The sequence below is a fragment of the Myotis myotis genome, unplaced genomic scaffold (assembly GCF_014108235.1).
Source record: "Myotis myotis isolate mMyoMyo1 unplaced genomic scaffold, mMyoMyo1.p scaffold_m19_p_8, whole genome shotgun sequence".
NCBI lineage: Eukaryota > Metazoa > Chordata > Mammalia > Chiroptera > Vespertilionidae > Myotis > Myotis myotis.
Window position 1 is genome coordinate 42852484 of NW_023416390.1, and position 18593 is coordinate 42871076.

Here is an 18593-nt window from a genome sequence, read left to right on the forward strand (position 1 = left end):
TCAAGGGCCACTTCCCTGAGAGGCAAAGGGAAAGTTCTCAATGCCTAAAAATTTGGGTCCAGAGGTTTAGGGTGTATAATTATGGTTTCAGTCCTCAACTGCTGTGTGCAGGCAGCTGAGAGAAGGCGATAAGGCAAAAGCTGAAATGTTTCCTTTTCAATGGCCAAATATGGGTATGTCTAATTTCAAGACCTTCCTAGAGTAGACAGATATTTATAACAGCCTTTCTGAGAAGAAAACCTCCAAGTGAGCATGTTTTTCTGTACCCGGGCACATGCGTATTGATTTTAAAAGTCAAACTGTGTGAATAAACTGATAATGTTCACAGAGAAGTAAAATTTTATTGGAGATGTTTTTGAGGTGGTCTGGTAAAAAAATATCATTTTAGACACCACAAGTTATATCCTCATTTAAAGTCATCACTGTTTATGTTAAAGCCATGGGAAGTGGGAGGAGTGGCAGAAGTGGGGAGGAGGGGGTTTCCAGAGATGGTGTTGAGTGTTCATCACCCATAGGAAACATCATAGTGTTTTGGATAACAAAATTTTATAATAAATAAGAATAGTTTCTAGAGGCAACATAAGCTTGGGAAAGAAAACAAATGTATAAAGACTCAGAGGAAATAAGAGAGTTCTGTTTATTTGCATCTCCCTAGGAGTAAAAAGTGATATTTAAATGCCTGAAGCACTGCTCATGTATCCCAGCTCACAGACATTTCATCTACAAAAATAATCTCTCAGTCACATAAATATGAAGCACTTTAAAAGTAGTTATCACTTTCAGAAACATCTTTTTTTCTTCTTCTTCTTGAACCTTAGAGCTCCACAATTTTTGCATTTGTTAGATGTTTTATAGCTCTGAGAGAGGCCCAATACATTTGTTCAGATAGTCAAATTCTTCAGTGGGTTCTGGGTAAAGATTCCCACTCATGGTCATATTAATTTAGCCTTTTTTTTTTTTTTTCTGGGGATGGAGGAGATGGCCTCAATTCTAGTCCCATAGACTGGAAGCCAAGGAGAGGGTTGCATTTAGGTCATCCACATTTAGATACCTCTGACAATTGCAGCCATTGAAATATTTGCATCTAGAGCTGGAGTAATAAAGGCATCCACGAGGACACATTATTTTCAAATTAAAGATTATCAAAGCACATGTCTACAAGGTGTATTAAACACATACAACTACAACAGCAAGTGAAAGACCCAAAGTCGAATAGATTGTCTTCATCCCAATATCAGTACAAACTCTATTTAATAAGGTGGCTTTTGAAGCCATCACAGTACCTCCAGCCTCCTCTCTTTAGACATTCCCAGTGACCCTAGAGCACTGCCTGCCCAGAGCTGTTTTCACTTGCTTCAGGGCAATTGCTGAGAGGTAATTATTCAATTACCCAGTCACAGGATATGAATGACTACAAACTTTTTGCACTAATGGATTATGAAGATAATCAGTGCTGGAAACAGGCATTTAAAGTGATTTTAAAAAAATAAATCCCTAAAATCAGAATGTCACTTCTGAAATTCATTGGGGCGGGGAAGGGTACTCAAAAATACTTCAAGTCCTTTATACTGGCCTGGAGGGAGAAACAGAACATTAAAAAGTCATAAAAAACAAACCTAGAAAAGAACAAAATCAATAATAAACAAGTAAGAAACAGAAACAGAACTACAAAGTCAGGTTGGATAGCAAAAAGTTTTAGAGCAAGATAAGGGGAAGAGAGAAAAACAATTCACAAAATGTGCCATTACTGGCAGGGGGGTGGAGGGAATTAAATACATATTCAAGTCTTTCCAAAGGTCTTTTGGAGACAACGGAAAGCATTTAAACCCTCTGTGGCCAATCTGGCCCACATCAGGAAACAGTATCTTTGAGCTTGGAGACGATTTTCTTGTCTTTCACTCTCCGGTTCTGAAACCAAATGGTCACTTGTCTTTCGGATAGGTTCGTGGCAGCCGAGATCCGCCGCCTCTTGTCCTTGTTAATGAACTTGTTAATGGCATACTCGTTCTCCAGTTCTTTGAGCTGCAGTTTGGTGTAGGGCACCCTCTTCTTCCTCCCACGACGGTAGACACACATGTCTGGCTGATTTAGAGCCACATCCCCTGGTATAAAAAAATAGCACGGGAAAAATTAGACCAGAATATCTACAGTACCTAGTTGGGGACTGTGTGTGTATGTGTTTGGAGGGGCTAAAGGGACTAAAGAAAGCCAGGCTGTTTACATTTTATTATTATTTACACAGACATTATTTACATGTTATTAAAGAAAGATTATTTACACTTCAAAGTGAAGGCCTATTTGATGGATCTTCATGGTTTCTCAAACCGGCATCTTAACAAGCCTGCGATTTTTTTATGGCGTGGTTATTGGGGATGTTCATAAGGACAGTTTCAGCAAATACCGGTTACGCACATACAAACCATACACTGACTTTTAAAAAAATGCAGGCTGTTTGTCCAGGCTTCGATTTCTTGTGTTCCTGTGTTTGAAACTTGTGAGCTTTAGTGGTTACTCTGGGGCATTCATGTCCTTGAAAAGTAGGGCGCAACTCTGTGACACCTCTTTGGGGAAGGGGAACCGCGGCCCCGATTGAGCAAAGGGCACGCAAAGACGTTCAACTTTAGGAGAAAAAAAAGGCCTGTATTCGTACATAAAGTGAAAAGGGTTGTGAGAGAGTTTAAATCCAAGGAGGAATTTACAGATTTCACACTAGCTGGGTTAACCCTGGTTGGGCAAGGACAGGCGCCCACTCCCAAGTAGGGGCATGCGCTTCAAGTCCTTTCTTTTCCTTCTTTCCCTCCCTCCTGTCCTCCCTCCATTCCCCCTGCTCCCCCAGGGTCCTTACCTGGAAAGGATGATTTCCAAAAGTGGGAGCCCTGTGGCTGGTCCTTGGCGCAGTACACCTGGCTGTTCCACCCGTTGGCCAGCGTCCAGGACTGGTAGCCCTCCATGGAGATGTACGCCTCGTGCCGAGGCTCCCCGGAGCCGAAGGTAGACACCATGTCGATGTAGCCAGGCACGTGCTGGTAGGGGCTCGTGTAGCCCTGGTAGAAGGACACCTCCTTGGCTCGCGCCGGCACCTCGTTGGCCGGTACGCTGCTGCTTGCCAGGCCCGACACGTCCATGTACTTCTCCACCGGGAATCCTCCCAGCGAGGAGTGCGGCGACGACTTGAGAGCATTCTGCTGTAAGCCCATACCGTGCGACATGCGGCAGCTATAGTAGCCGTTGCCGAAGTGGTAGCCGTAGCCCAGAGCCGGGGCGCCCGGGGGCGCTGCAGCGGCCGCCCCGGGCGCAGGGCACTCTTTGGCCGAGGGAGCCTCCGGGCGCGCTGAGACCACAGCCGAAGAGGACGACGACGAGGCGGAGCCCGCGCGCTCAGAGGTCCCAGGGTAGGCGAAGCCAGACGCCGCCGCCGCCGCAGCAGCCGCTGCCGCCGCCGCCGCCGCCGCGCGCCCGGAGTGCGTCCCGGCGAACACTGGCGCCGAGAGGAAGCCGCGACACTGGCCGGGCGCCGCTGCCGCCACGGAGGAGGAGGAGGAAGAGGAGGCCGGGGCCGCCCCGGCGGCCCCGCCGTCTGCCCGCAACCCGTCCATGTCCCAGCTCCCGGCGCGGCTCATGGCCCGGCCTGGCCCGGCCCTGGCCCTGGCCCCGGCCCCGCGCAGGACACCATGGCGCAGCGCGCCTCCTCCCTCCTCTCCTTTCTCTCTCCTTCTCGCGCTCCCGCCCTCTTCCTCTCGCCCTCTCTCCCACTGCAAGCCTCCCGCCTCCCGCCCGCCTGCCCGCCCTCCAACAGGTTAGCTCATCGCGGGACGTTTATAAAAACGAAGTTCAGGTTGGGAGGGGGCCTGGGACGGTCGGGGGGCCGCCTCCCTCCCCGAGGGCTCCAGCTCGGGGCCGTGCCATTGGCTGCACGGGGCCACGTGAGGGTGGGGGCGCGGGAGAGCCTGGCTCCAGGCCCGCGCCCCTCTGGACCCACCCACCCCGGCCCCCACCCCTCCCCAGCCCCTTGAGCAGCCCACCTCTCCTTCCCGCCCTCCCGGGGACCCTGGCGTTTGCGCCGCAGCCACCCCCACGAGCTGATTGCGCGACCAACCATCCTAGGCCCTGTTTGCGACTGAGGCGGGCTCTGAGGCCTGCGCCTTGTCTCCGCTAAGGCTGCTTTTGCCACCTCTCCTTGGCTCCCGAGTTGCACAACTAAATGAAGGGGAACGACAGAGATGGTCAGAATGATGTGAAAACAGACCGATTTTTCATCCTGTTGCTTAATTACTCGGATTCGCTGACCTAGACCCTAAACCCGAGAGAGCTAATTTTCACAGCCTTGCTAGGGGGGCAAAGGCGTTTCACGCATATGATCTTAGCGGATCCTCCGAACTAAGACCGATTGGAGCAGACTCTACTTACACACGTTGTCCGCCTGGAAATGCTCACAAAGCGCCCATGGGGCCAAACGCAGAGACTTACAAATAAGTCCAGCACACCATCTGCCCCAGCGAGAAAAGTCCGTGCCTGGTCCACGCTATTCGCCTCTACACTCGGGCCAGCCGGGAGTCATCCCCCGAGCTGGACTCCCCAGGCCTGGCGCAGCCTCCCCCACAACTTTTAATTGAGAGCTCCAGGCGAACGCCACTTTGCCGCTGGGCGCAAAAGCTAAGCGCCTCGTCTGCAGCCAACCGGTCTCTGGCATTTTGCAGCCACCGCCCCCCCCCCCTCCCCGCGCCGCCCCCTCCCGTCACTCACACCAATTAATTGAAAACTTCACTTTCCCAGGAACCTTTGTTTCGCTTTCTTTTCCTAGCTGCCAACTGCAGAGACCTAAGAGGAGCAAATTAAGAGGGCGGGTGTGTTCCCCCACCCCCCGCCCCCCAAGCAAAGTTGGGGCTGGTGATAGAAGCAGCCCAGAGCAACTGGTTCTGACTTCGAGGGGTTAGAGTGGGCTGCCGGCAGCCCTGTGAGTGTGCCAGGAATCACAGCCCTGACCCCTCCTCATCCCTTTGTGCCAGTCTTCAGCCATTGAGCCCCAGTCCACCCTCCTCCATCTCAATCATTAACAGTGAGTCTTTCAGTGACTCTAAGGTTCCACTTTAGGACAGACATGCGAATAGCTGAGGATTCTGGGGTGGGTGTAGGAGCCCTCTGAATGAGTCCATTTGAGTTCTTAGTATCAACTCCCCAGGCCAGCCCATCTCCAAGAAAATCACTCCCCTTGAGCCTGTGATTGGTGAAGCCAGCCTGTCACCTAGACCTGCTGTTCCTGGATCCCAGACAGAATCTGGACGGGGCAGAATACCAGAGCAGGGGCCTTTTACTGGGGCAGAGTAAGAGAGCCCTCCTGGGCCTGGCCTGGCACTGCAGGGTGGGCTGCTGGTGTTGGGAGTGTTGACATGCAAAACCCAGTAACCATAAAAGGCTCAAATAAAGGGGAAAGTTATGAGAGGGGTGCTGGGAAGGAAAAGCGGGAGAATTTGACCTTTTTGAAGTCCTGGACATGTTCTTGATCAAATTGAGACAGGAGGAGCCTAAGCCTTTGCAAAAAATCATAGGGAATAGGAATTTGCTGATGAAAACAATTTTGAGAGAATGCAAAAGTTAGCAATGGAAGCTGCACCGGCGTTAAAGAAAATGCCAGTCAGGGTTAGGTGACAGTGACTGACTTTTTAGAAGAGTATGGCTAGGTTCTCTTTACCCAACAAACCAATCTTGGGATGCTATTCTGAAATACTCTTACTTTCCCCTTTGTCTCCCTTTCTTTTTTTTCTCAGAGAGAGAGAAGACAAAGATACTTAGAATTTTTTTTCTGTGACCTCAAAAAAACAAAAAACAAAAAAACCACACACACAAATGTGTTGAAATATTTCTAAGACATAATTGGAACCAATGAACTTTCAGTCTCTTAAAACTAAATATCCCTGTGATTTTGTACTCTGGGACATCTGTGTGATTTTCTATCTGACAAATACATCTTAAAAACTGATTATATGCTAAAGAATGAAGAAAGTGATATTAAAATAGGAAGCAAGAACTTGTCAAGGTTGGCTGTTTTCAGACCACACTTCACTTTTGGCTGAATTTCCTATGCAGCAAGTTAAGCTCTGCAGGACTGGAAAGAAAGTCTGGATGAATGCCCTGGTTGAAAGACAGTCCTCAGTGGTGGCCCTGCCTCCAGTTGCCCTCTGGGTCTCCTGCAGGACTTGGGGTTTCTCTGACGAATCTTGAGAGTGTTCAGAGACCAGGGAGACTTTGAACAATAAAGAGCATTGCCTCTTGCTATCCTGCTACTACTGCCCTTGCCTCCAGTGTAGCCTTACATCCTAGGAGAGGCATTCCCCACAGGCAAGTGTCTCTGACTGGACCCTATGAGGGCCCCTAAACCCAGCACCCCAGGTCAGCTGCTGCTATTGGATTATAGGGCTGTGGTTGAGTACCAGACCAAGTCAGGGCTGCTCTTTTTATGAACCAATAAGACACAGAGTTTACAAGCAGGGGGTGGTAGTTAGGGAAGGAATTTTGAGGCTGAATTTGCAGAAACATTTCATTTAGCTTGTATACCCTATGTCCAAGCTGATCTCAGGTTTAAAGTTAATAGGAATAATTTTCTTAAACTGGCCAGGAGTACAGACTGTGTGTGGGTGTATTAGTTGGGGCTTTAACAACAGAAATAAATAGTCTTTGTTAAATGAAAATCTTTTGCGGCCATAAATGTGTCCAAACACCGATGTGTTATTCAGTGAAATCAGTGTTGCCACTTTTCCTGATTTTGGGGAGAAACTCGGCGTAGCCCCTCATTGTCCAAAGTCCCACTCTGCCAGGGAGAGAAAAAGTCGGATTAACTCTGCCCTCTCCTCTCATCACTTACTCCCCTTCCTTCTTTCCTTCCACAAACACCCTTTTTGGGAATCAGTCATGTTCTGAAATATTGAAGTAGCATTCTTTTTTTTCCTCCTTGTAGATGATCTTTCAAACCGTGTCCCTGTCCTTGGGTGGGGAGCAGGTAGGTGCAGGCTGTGATTTAGATTTATGGACGAATGTAAGTTCCTCTGCATGCCACGACAGCAGTGAGCTATCGATTAACCACATAATCTGTGACCATTAGCGCTACGGCAACAATGATCAAGTCCTGTCAGAGTGGGACACCCTCCTAATTAACTTGTAAGATGCCAAAAATTCAGTGTAGAAACAGAGTCTTAATTCCAACGTAAAGTCTTAAACCCAGTGAGTGTGGCTGGACAGTGTTCTTAACCAAGTCTGTGCCCTGACAACTTTGGAACTAATTTTCCCTCTGTAGACAATACCCAGTTTCACTCAGGCTGGAAATATCCAAAGGAATTTAAACAACAACAACAACAAACCAAGGGTGAAGAAAAGGGTCTCTAGCAAAAGCCAGACAGTGGAATCCTGCGTTGAGCACTTTTTAGATCTGAGACGTATTCCATTTGGGTTTAACAACAGAATTAGAATTTATTTAATGTAAATTGTTTGCAACTAAGAAAACCCCCTCCAAACCCAAAGCACATTTTGGTGAGACCAGGTTTGCCTCCCACAGGGCAGCTGGCCCTGTTGGGGATGGAGGGAACCCTCCATTTCCTGTGGGAATTAAACTCTGGGAGCATCATCCCTCTCAGAGAAGCACTCACCTCCTTGAGGAGGGGGCGCCAGAGGGTGGGACCAGAATTGGGAACCTGGGTTACTTTTGCTTTTTTGGCAAGACAAAAGCTGGGACCGCAGCAATTTTCTGCTGCTTTGTCCACATCTCAAGGTGTGGGATTGTCCTCCGAACACACTTGTCTAGCAATATTATTGTTAACTGGAGTCCAGAAAGTGCAAACTCTGTCGGCCCTTTTGGATGACAGAGAATCTCTCTCTCTCTCTCTCTCTCTCTCTCTCTCTCTCTCTCTCTCTCTCTCTCTCTCTCTCTCCCTCCCTCCCTCCCTCCCTCCCTCCCTCCCTCCCTCTCTCTCTCCTCTTTCCTCCCCCTCCCCCATTCCGCTGTCTACCAGAAATGCACGTGTGGTGTGGTCAGCGGCACCGCCACGGGATGAAGGTTAGGGAAATGCCTGAGGACCAAGGGGCGCGGGGTGAGGTGGAGTTGGGGGGCGCAGGGAGGGAGGAGAAGGGACAAGCGGTCAGGCTTCGCTTCCCGGACCGGCGGCGCGCAGTTCCCCAGGCCTGGCGCTAGATGTCCCTGCAAGTTTTCCTGTCACGTCTCCGGGCGCACAAGTTTCAGGCAGGCAGTGTGCCTAGGTAGCCCCAGAGTTCATGGAGAAAGTACTCCTCCATCCTCCCCTCAGGTGGGGTGCGGGATTCTAGGGGGAAGAAGGAGGAAAATAGAAGCAGCCAGAAAGACCCGAGAGAGGCAGAAACTCAAGGCTGACTTGCCAGGGATGGCCGCAAAAAGTTGCCAGTCCGAGTCAGGCCTGGATTCCCCAAACCAGCGTCTTCCCTCATAAACCGAAACCTCCAAGCCGTGGGGAACTCGCTCAGCCTAAGGAAAATGTGCCCGGGGTTCGCAGCTCAGGCTCTAACCAGACAGCTGCTCCCTCACATCCCGCGCCCAGCGAGCTTGCAGCCCAAAGCGGCAGTGGGATTTGTGCCCCGTGGTCCGGGGGTGCCCTCCCCTCTTCTCCAGCAGCGCGGACAAGTTTTTATTATCTTCAATCGACCCCAAGTGGAGAACCTGCCGCTCCGCTCCGCAAGAAACAAATATTTGGTCTGAAGGCCTACCCGTCCCTCAAATTAGGCCTCTTTCCTGAAATTCCTCCTTTTGAGCAAAAATTGCTTTTCAATCCATTTGGAGAAAATCCTTTCTGCACCTTCACCCTCAATACGCATTAGAAGTTCCTGTCAAAGCGTGAGGACATGGAGTGGATCCTTGTCTTGTTTTATTGAGGCCTGTACGTTGGTAGGAGGCTGTGATAGCCCTAAAGTTATGTCTTTAAAAAGTGGGGACACTTGACAAAGCCCACTTCCAGTTTCAGCCGATTTTCTGGGAGAAGTGCAAGGGTTGGGCATTTCATTAATAAACGCCATCAGAATGTTAATCTTCTCACTACCTACCCGGCATACACAGGCTCAACGTCTGGGAGGTAGGCCTGGATTTAAAGGAGATACATGCAAAACGAGAAACCCAACCAAAAAACGCTGCCCAGAGTTTGTATACCTTATAACGTGGATATTATCCAAGGTAAGTTCACATCAGGAGCAAATCCCCCACCCTCTCTGTGCGGAAGGCTTCTCACCTCTGAGAAAGGGGTAATAAATAACACAATTGATTTCTAGGGTTGCTGTGAGGTGTAGGGGAGATGATAGATGTAAAAAGCACTTGTGCTTTCAGAGTAAAAGCTACCTAGAAGTTGGCCAATGTTACTATTACTTGTGGGTGTGGAATCTAAATAAACGAAGGGGCATGAAACATTGTAAAGGAATCTTCACTGCCTCCTGTGAAACCTTGTCTGCTAAACGCAGTTTAGTGAAAAATAATAGGCGCCTTCCACGGTGAGCAGTGTCCCTGACATGTACTTGTCATAATGCACGGGCCGAAATGCAAAATGTTAGTGTTATTTAAAAGGTGCGATAGATCCCTGACCGGTTTGGCTCAGCGGATAGAGCGTCGGCCTGCGGACTCAAGGGTCCCAGGTTCGATTCCGGTCAAGGGCATGTACCTTGGTTGCGGGCACATCCCCAGTGGGGAGTGTGCAGGGGGCAGCTGATCGATGTTTCTAACTCTCTATCCCTCTCCCTTCCTCTCTGTAAAAAATCAATAAAATATATCTTTTTTAAAAAAAAGTGCGATACAGTTTTCAGAACCCTAATGAACCAAAGTGTGACCGCGAAATGGTGTTTCCCCTTTTTCAATAGACCGAGGTAGATTTGGCGCAGACATTAGGCCCTGAGGTGAGGGGTCCCAGAGGACGGGAGGCAGTGGGGGACCCGCTGGCTGGGGGCAGGTAGAAGGGTCAGTGTACGCATCGCACAACTCAGCCGTGGCTTCTGGGATTGAAAGCGACTCACAGCCGCCAAAACCTCGAGGAAAACAGATGGGGGCGCCAAACGACAGCAATAAAGGCATCCGCGATTTCCGCCCTGGTCGCGCCTCCGCCCCCCCTCCCCGTCGCCCCCCCCCCCCCTCGCATCTGTCTCCCTCCTCTCCCAGCCAGGCCCTTGGTCCCCCGTCCCCACCACGAACCCGAGCCTGGACTGAGGTGTCCCATTTAGTCCCCAAAGCAAGTGGGGCTGGGAGAGGGGTACCCTTTCCAGTTTCCTGCTCAGCGGCTCCCCTCCTCCCCTCCGCTGGGCACGGCCCGCCCCGAGTGGTGGAGCTGGGCGCTCGGACTGGGGAGCAGGGAGGGAGAGGTGGGGGCCCGGCGAGGCTGAGCCCTGACCCGGAACGCCGGCTGGGAAGGGCTGGCAGTTTTCTGAGCCGGCGGCCTCTGAGGCAGGGGCGGAGGTGCCTCCGAGTCAAGTCCTCTGAATACCCCAAGTCTGCTCCGCGTCCCCCCACCCCGACCTCCCCAGCCACAACGCCTATCCAGCTTTCCAGTTCTCACCTTGGGGGAGAACTCCATTTATTTCCTTAAAGAGGTGGAATTGATTTTCTAAGCAAGGCTCGCGTCGTTGCAGTAAGTTGGCGCCAAGGGGAAAGGAGAGAAACTTTTGGCATTGACTACGTATATAAATGTATATAAATATACTTCACACCTCGCCTCCCCTTACATTCCTGACGCGCCCCCAACGGGGCCAAGGTTAAAAGGAAAGCGCCAACACAGAGATGGACAAATAGATCCCGGATTTGCCCCTCGCACACCCCGATGTGCTGGGTGTGGCGGCAGGGAGGAAAGGGGGGGCCTGGGTTGGGGTATGGTTTGGTGCTGAGGCGGGGAACGCAGGACCCGCGCCCGGCGCCCAGACTGCCCGGGTCTTTCGGCCTCTTCGGAAGCGCACAGGCTGACCTCGGCGCCCCATCCCTGTCCTCGCTCACCCCGCCTTGGCCGTGGGTCTCTCTCCCTGTGGGCTGCTGGCGGGCGGACCCGCACAGTGCATCTGGGGTCCGGGCAGGGTGGGGTGTAAGCGCGGGAGGAGCCGTGCAAGGGCCTTGAGTAAAGATTGATCTTCGTAAAAATGGTTGCCGCCGGCGTCATTATGACCATCAAAGTCATCGCCAAGAGGCTCAGCCGCCGAGCCCAGGCGGCGAGGAGCAGCAGCAAGGCTGGCCCGCGACTCTCCGCGCCGGGAGGCAGCGCGGGGAATACCCGGGGCGGCAGGTAAGGGGCCGGGGTGGGGGGAGGGAGGAAGGAGAAAAGGAGAGCTGAGTAGGGAAGAGAGGGCAGCGGGACGGTGTGGGGGAAAGGCCCTCTTCTTGGCCCCATTTGACCTCGAGACCAGGCAACTTAGCCACAAACAATTTGATCTGAAGAGGGAAGGGGAAAGCTGGCAACATAAAAAGTGGATTTGGGGCGGCCCATATGGCTCTGTAAATCGCGACTGCGTTTTAAGTTAGCTGTCGAATTCTGCTATGAAATCGTCCAGCAGAGTTCATTTCCCCCAGGGAAAACCCGTAGGCGAGAAGCCTATCCATCAGCAAGATTATAAAAGCAAAAACCCTGGGATTTCAAGTTCAGAACTCACTCTGCAAACGGTGTTAAAAAATCAGAGAGGACCTAATGATTTCCGTTTGGAGGCGCGGGCCCAGCGCACCTCCCCAGCCACGTAGCACTAAACTGCTTTCAAAAGTCTACAAGATCTCTCTCTCTCTCTCTCTCTCTCTCTCTCTCTCTCTCTCTCTCTCTCTCTCTCTCTCTCTCTCACCTGGGAAGGAGAAGAGCAGCCTGGCTGAGGCGAAGTGGGGGAGAGAGAGAAGTCGGCGTCCTATTTGTTAAATAAAAGACATATTTCGTTCTGAAATTCAAAAGATAAGTAATCCAGACAGGAGCGCAAGGTCTTCTCCTTACGCAACTCTTCCTACATCCTCCCCCTTGTCCACCCCTCACCCCCTCCCAATTGTAAATGTTAAAAAAAAAAAAAGAAGCTTCCCTACGACGATCTACTCTGGAAAAATCAAAGCATTATCTATTATTTAACACATATCTGTGTCCGAGGAAAAATGAGGAAGGCGCTGCATGATTAGGACCTAAGGGGCAACCCAGCAAACTGAGAGCGTAATGATGCCCCTAAATGAAGGGGGAAATGTGCCGCGGAGCGCTCTATTAATCAGACTGTCAATTTCACCCCCGAGGCCAAACCCCCGGGCGAGCAGAACCGGCTCTGAACGCGCAAAGGACCGGAGCTTTCCTCCTCACTTCTTGTCTTTTCAAGCCTCCTACCTGGATCTATTTGTCTGCTCCGAAGCTGCCTTCATTACCCACTGACAGGAGCGTGTATTTATTTGCTTATAAACCTGTTACAATAAATGATTATTCGAACGGCGTCATTCGTACCTTAATGACGAGCGAGCGCTACTTTTTGATGAATGACATCTTGGGCTCGGAAGGATGTATGGGTCATTTTGACCAGTCATTCCCTCGCTCTGGCATTCCACAATTTTTCTGCCTCCCTCCAAAAGAGATAATAATATCTAGAGGCGCTCGCTGGGGCTGAATGAGAATTAGCCCTAGGCGCAGCCCATCATTAGGACGGGACAGCCGGACCACTGTGACATTTTTCAGAAAGCTGAGATGATGGAAAGAATAAGAAAAGAGATGATTCTGATGGAGAGAGGGCTGCACAGCCCCACGGCCGGCAAGAGGTTCTCCAATTTGTCCGACTCGGCTGGCAATGCTGTACTCGAGGCCCTGGAAAATTCGCAGCACCCGGCTCGCCTTAGCCCGCGCCTGCCATCCGCCCCCCTGCACAGCTCTCTGGGAGACCTCCCTGCCAAGGGCAAATTCGAAATAGACACTTTGTTCAACCTGCAGCACCCGGGCAGCGAAAGCACCGTCTCCTCCGAAATCGCCTCTGCCGCGGAGGGCCGCAAAAAGCCGGGCCCTTATTCCGAGGCGGCCGCCGAGGCGGATATGAGCAGCGACGTGGAGGTGGGCTGCTCCGCTCTGCGCTCCCCCGGCGGCCTCAGCGCCGCGCCGCTTAAGGAAAACAATGGCAAAGGTAATCGCGCCGCGCTCTCCAGTCCCATCCTCCCTGTTCCTCCGGGGCTGCTGCCTGCCCTTCCCCGTGACTTTGCCCCTTTGCTGTCCCCCGCAGCAAGCGGCAGCTTGCCCGCTCTAGCAGGGGCGGGACGCCTGCGGGAGACCGTGCCCTCGGGCTCTGATCATTGAGTGTCTCCAAGAGGCGCAGGCCTGAGGCTCCAGGCCCGCCTGACGGCCTGCCCCGGTTCCCGAGCCGGAGAAAACGTTCCTGCGCCCGGCTCTAAAGCCGGTGCGCGCCGACCCACCCCTAGCCAGCCGCGGAGTCCGCTAGGCTAGGGAAGCGTGCACTGAGCGGCTGCACTGGTCTCCTCTGCTCTGAGCTCCCAAGGCCGAGTGGAGGGGGCATTCTGAGTAAGTCGGGGGGAGCCTCGCCGGGCGCCTTTGGGAGACCCGCTTGGGTCAGCGGGAGAAAAAGAGTGGAAAAGTAAGGTCCACCCCCTCATGGTTCCGGTTTGAGCGGCTGCTGGCTTTCAAATCTTAAAATTTTAAAGAAACCCCAAAAACCGTCAAAGAAGGGTTAGAGGCCGCACAGAAAGCTGCCCGGGGGTCCCCAGACCATGGCCAACCCAGAGCTTCCCAAACTGCGCCTGGGTGTGGGCATTTTCCCTTGGCCAATTTTCCCAGAGTTGAAAATTTCCAATTATTATTTTTTTTAAAAAACCACCCTAATTGAGTTGTTATTATTTGGTTATGAAGTGCTCCCCAAACTTTATTGATTCCATTAACGGCAGCAATTTGTAAGCATGACAGACCCCATCAATTCAGGCAGCTCCTCGCCTGGCTCTCGCGGCTTCCCCCAGCTGCGCGCAGCCCCAGCGAGGGGATCGTGGCCCTACAGTGACTCATGCGCTGTCGGCCGTTCGTTTGCCAGGGTACGCGGAGAGCGGATCCGCCGGGGGCACCACGACGTCCTCGTCGGGCTCCGGCCTCGGCAGCCTGCATGGAGGCGGCGGCGGCGGCGGGGGCGCGGCGCTGGGCAGCTCGGGCTCCGGTGCCGATCAGGTGCGGCGCTACCGCACGGCGTTCACCCGCGAACAGATCGCGCGCCTGGAGAAGGAGTTCTACCGGGAGAACTACGTGTCACGGCCCCGCCGGTGCGAGCTGGCCGCTGCGCTTAACCTGCCCGAAACCACCATCAAGGTACGAATCCCAGCACGCGCCTGGCTCTGGCCTCCCGGGGATGTCTGGGTGGATGTTTGTGTCTCCTTTCTGGGGGGCTAGATTTAGCTGGGCCTGAAAACCCGCGAGGGAGAGTCACCAAAGGAATCGGCATGTTTATTTCCCGAATCCGAAGGGTTGGTGGGCCTGGCTGACCTGGGAAGGGCCTGAATGGCGGAGCCGAGGCCGCAGACGTTCGCCCGTTCCCCCGTTCGCCCGGGTCCAGGTGCCCATGGCCATGGCTCCATTTCCCCTGTGGCGGCGGAGCAGGCTGGGTTTTGTTCCTCTGGTATGAACCAGACGTGGAACTTTTCATTTGCTTCTGATCTTGGACATTAATTTCCCACAGAAATCGTTACAACACAGAGAAAATGATACTGTATTTTAAAAACCGATTGGGTTTTTTAAAAAGTATTTCTAAGTATCCCCCCCCCCCCGCCGGGGGCAACAGGAAAGGACAACCCCCTGGAGAGACAACGCAATGAACTTGTCCTTATTTACACATTTTAGGTGACTAGTTTTATTATACGACCGAGAGAGAGAGAGAGAGAGAGAGAGAGAGAGAGAGAGAGAGAGAGAGAGAGAGAGAGAGAGACGGGAGGTTGGGCGACTTGGTGAATACTTCACAGAGGATCCGACTCTCTGGAAAAAGGAAACGGGAAACTCCACGGGGCAGGGGAGGGGTGTGGAGATCTCCCTTCCGTTTCCTCCGACTTTCTTTAAGTTAGGGGATGATGTCTTCATCAGAAACCGGGTTTCGAGGGCGTAGAAAAGTCCCCTTCCCAGTTTAAGAGGAAGTTATTCCCACCACTCATTAGAGGCAAATGTTCCCAACAAAATCATCCCTTCAACATCAAAATCGAACCAGTGACCCCACGGGCAGGCTCCGGTAGCTCAGAGGACTCGGCACCGGGAGCGGCGGCCTTTTCCCCAAGCTGCAGCCGCAGCCTCCCTGCCCAGGCGGTGCACATGCTGGGGCTGAGCGCCAGGTGCCGGCGAGCGGTGGGGCGGAGTGGAGGGTGGCCTTGGGACGAGAAAACGCAGCAGAAAGTCAGGGAGCAGAAGCCCGAGGGGCTGCAGCAGTCGGACCCAGCGTAGGAGAGTCTTTTTGTAGAGGAGGGTGTGCCCCGCGGTCCACTGGGCCACCCGCTCTGTCCCAGCGGGGAGGGCAGGGGACTGGGCGCTGGGTCGGGTCGGAGGGGAACAGGCCAGGTCTCTCGGAGGCCCCGGAGGGGCGGGGCGCTCCCTAACGCGGGCCGCGCTGCGGCTCTCCCCGCAGGTGTGGTTCCAGAACCGACGCATGAAGGATAAGCGGCAGCGCCTGGCCATGTCCTGGCCGCACCCGGCCGACCCCAGCTTCTACACCTACATGATGACGCACGCGGCCGCCACCGGAAGCCTGCCCTACCCCTTCCACTCGCACGTGCCGCTGCACTACTACCCGCACGTGGGCGTCACGGCGGCGGCCGCGGCCGCGGCGGCCTCGGGAGCAGCGGCCGCCGCCTCCTCGCCCTTTGCCACCTCCATCCGCCCGCTGGACACTTTCCGCGCCCTCTCGCACCCCTACTCGCGGCCCGAGCTGCTGTGCAGCTTCCGCCACCCGGGCCTCTACCAGACGCCCGCGGCCGCCGCGGGGCTCAATAGCGCGGCCTCGGCCGCCGCGGCTGCAGCAGCGGCGGCGGCTGCAGCCTCCTCGGCCGCGGCGGCTGGGGCGCCCCCCAGCGGCGGCTCCGCGCCCTGCTCGTGCCTCAGTTGCCACAGCAGTCAATCGGCCGCGGCTGCCGCCGCCGCCGCCGCCGCGGCCCTAGGCTCGCGGGGGGGCGGCGGCGGCGGCGGCGGGGGCGGCGGCGGCGGCGCGGGGGCCGCGGGGGGCTCAGACTTCGGCTGCAGCGCCGCGGCGCCGCGCTCCGAGAGCGGCTTCCTGCCCTACTCAGCGGCTGTGCTGAGCAAGACGGCCGTGAGCCCGCCGGACCAGAGGGACGAGGCGCCTCTCACCAGATAACTACGTCGCCGCCACCGGGGGCCGTGCCCAGGAGTCCCCTCCACGCCCCCCGCGCCCTCTGGGCGTCCACGTGCCCTCTGCGCGCTGCCCTCCGCTAAAGCTGCCGGCAGGGGGCGCCCCGGCGCGGGAGGCTGAAGGGAACCTGCAGGAATTGGGGGGAAAGAACGGGCGCGAAGCCCGGCGGGCGTCCCCCCACAAATTATTTCTATTTTTGTATTTGCTACCCAGCCGCCTCCCCTTCTCTAAGTATGTTTTCCGCCGCCCAGGGCCTGCTTCCCGCCTCTGTTCCGAGCTCTTGGTCTCCCCGAAGACAACCCCCTCGTCCTCAAACCACCCCTCTGGGGCCTGGGGCTCGCTGCAAGCCCCGAGGTCCGGGTTCTTCGGCCGAGCCACGTGGCGGGCAGCGACGGTGAACCACAACAAAGAGAGGGGGGAATGGTGCGCGCTGGTGCTCTGTGCGGGCGGGAAAGTCACCCTCCAGGTTCCTGCGGCTGCTCTTCCCCCCTCATCCTTGCTTTTCTGTAAACGAGGGTGAGGGTAGGTGGCAGCGTTCCTCGCAGCCTGAGCTTGTTAGGGGCCCTGTCCGAGGAGAGCGGAAGGATGGGAGGTCTGAGGAGAGGCCGGGAGGGCAGACGGACAGCACGGACGGCGGTGGGTGTGTGTGTTGTGAGATGGTTTACTGCGCGCGGGGGCCCGGCCGGCGGGGCTGCGGCCGCCTCCCCAGGAAGGACAAAGCCGAGGTGGGAAGGGGTGGCGTCTCGCCTCCTCTCTCTCGGCCCACCGCCACGTTCTCTTTTTTTGGTTTGGGATGGAGGCGTCTTGAATATTTTATGCAAAAAGCAATGGCTAATGAGGTGTCCACAGCCAGGCCAGGAAAGAAAAGGGGCATGAAGGGGAGGGCGAGATGGACAGATCCCTGGAGTATTGGAAGAAGCGTTTTCAGCTCAGTTTTTCAGCTACCGGGTTCCACTTCATCTGGGAAATACTTGAATCTCTCGATGTATGCTGTTCTCCTGCAGCATTTCCTTAGACACTTTTCTGAGTTCGAACTCTCTCTCCCTCATTCCTTTCGTTCTTCGCTTTCTCATTCCTCGGGTAAAATGGTTCTTGGCATATTTCTCACGCATGTCTATTGCGCCTTCGCCGCTGCAAAGCCGCCGCTGGGTTGTGGAGACCCGCTCTGCCAACTCCGGCTACTGGAGGGGGTTTCCTTGAACTTGAAGAAAGGCACATCAAAACCCACCAGTGTTAACTGCCACGTCAATTTTGATGCTAATAATGTGCAGATTATGACGAAAATTGCCAATCATGCTCTCTGATGGACCTCCTTTGAATGTGGAATTGGAGAAAAGTTCCCCGCACGGAGACCTGCTGTCAAGTACTAACAACCCGCTAAGGGAAGTCATTAGGAGAGACGGATAAGAGACTCGGTACATAAAACATTGTTCTTGGTGCATAGAATGTATGTTATTTAATGTTATCTCTGTTACCTGAAGTGATTTCGCAGAAGAAAGACACGTTCTTATCATCTCAATTGCCAATTTTCATTTTGGTAACTTGGACGTCCTGGGTAGACTTTTCTCTGTTAAGTTGATATTCCACCAATGTGAACAGCCTCATTAAATCAAGCCCAGATATTTCCATAATGCTCCCCGCAGAGCCACTTCGCCCCTCACATAATGAGATTTTTCTGAAGAGTTAAAGCCCTAAAATAACTTGCTAGTGCATGTTTAGACCCAGTGAAGTGGGTATGTGTATTAAAATGTAGGTATGCTACCTACATATTTGTGTGTGTGTATATATGTATGTATGTATATATATACATATATATCTGCTCTCTTAAACATATACATATGTAAGAGATATACACACACATTCATATATACCCATTGGCACTATTTTCTGTGATTTATTTCAAATTTGTGTTCTGACATATTTTTGTTATTTTAAAGACACTGGATTTTAAAAATTCATTTTCTAAAAATAGGCTTTCAGGAGGCTTTTGAAAGAATTCACTTTCCGGGATAAATTATTATTTTCATCAAATGGAAAATATTTCAAGGGGAAACAACATTTCCTCCTGAGGTCTATTAAAATATTTCCATAAAATATTAGAGAATTTCCCAATGAAATAGCAATGATCTAAAGCTCAACTTTTTCCTTTTTTCTTTAAAGAGATGAGACTACTTATGTTAAATATTGATTATACGAGCTCTTACCGAGTTTACATTAAAAATATTAATATATAATTTAAGGCTAAATAAAATAAACCAAAATATGGTACCCTTTATCAG

General features: G+C 53.0%; 2 protein-coding genes across 2 annotated transcripts; one reads left to right on the plus strand and one right to left on the minus strand.

Annotated features, from left to right (window-relative positions):
* Positions 1–948: 948 nt before the first annotated feature.
* On the minus strand, positions 949–3745 carry HOXD13 (homeobox D13). The gene is made up of 2 exons (XM_036320839.1): positions 2846–3745; positions 949–2102 (listed from the first exon to the last, which is right to left on the minus strand). Exons 1-2 carry the CDS (start codon positions 3618–3620, stop codon positions 1852–1854), a joined length of 1026 nt encoding a protein of 341 aa, XP_036176732.1. The 5' UTR covers positions 3621–3745; the 3' UTR covers positions 949–1851.
* Positions 3746–12671: 8926 nt separating this feature from the next.
* On the plus strand, positions 12672–16299 carry EVX2 (even-skipped homeobox 2). Its single transcript, XM_036318711.1, has 3 exons — positions 12672–13098; positions 14011–14279; positions 15577–16299. The coding sequence occupies exons 1-3, from the start codon at positions 12672–12674 to the stop codon at positions 16297–16299; spliced, it is 1419 nt and encodes a 472-aa protein (XP_036174604.1).
* The last annotated feature ends 2294 nt before the right edge of the window (positions 16300–18593 follow it).

Bases quoted from the DNA above. Each gene is read 5' to 3' on its own strand.
- EVX2 (XM_036318711.1), top strand. From the start codon at position 12,672: ATGATGGAAAGAATAAGAAAAGAGATGATTCTGATGGAGAGAGGGCTG. The intron at 13,099-14,010 runs GTAATCGCGCCG...TTCGTTTGCCAG, and splicing joins TAAGGAAAACAATGGCAAAG to GGTACGCGGAGAGCGGATCC. The intron at 14,280-15,576 runs GTACGAATCCCA...CTCTCCCCGCAG, and splicing joins TGCCCGAAACCACCATCAAG to GTGTGGTTCCAGAACCGACG.
- HOXD13 (XM_036320839.1), bottom strand. From the start codon at position 3,620: ATGAGCCGCGCCGGGAGCTGGGACATGGACGGGTTGCGGGCAGACGGC. The intron at 2,103-2,845 runs GTAAGGACCCTG...TTTTTATACCAG, and splicing joins TTGGAAATCATCCTTTCCAG to GGGATGTGGCTCTAAATCAG.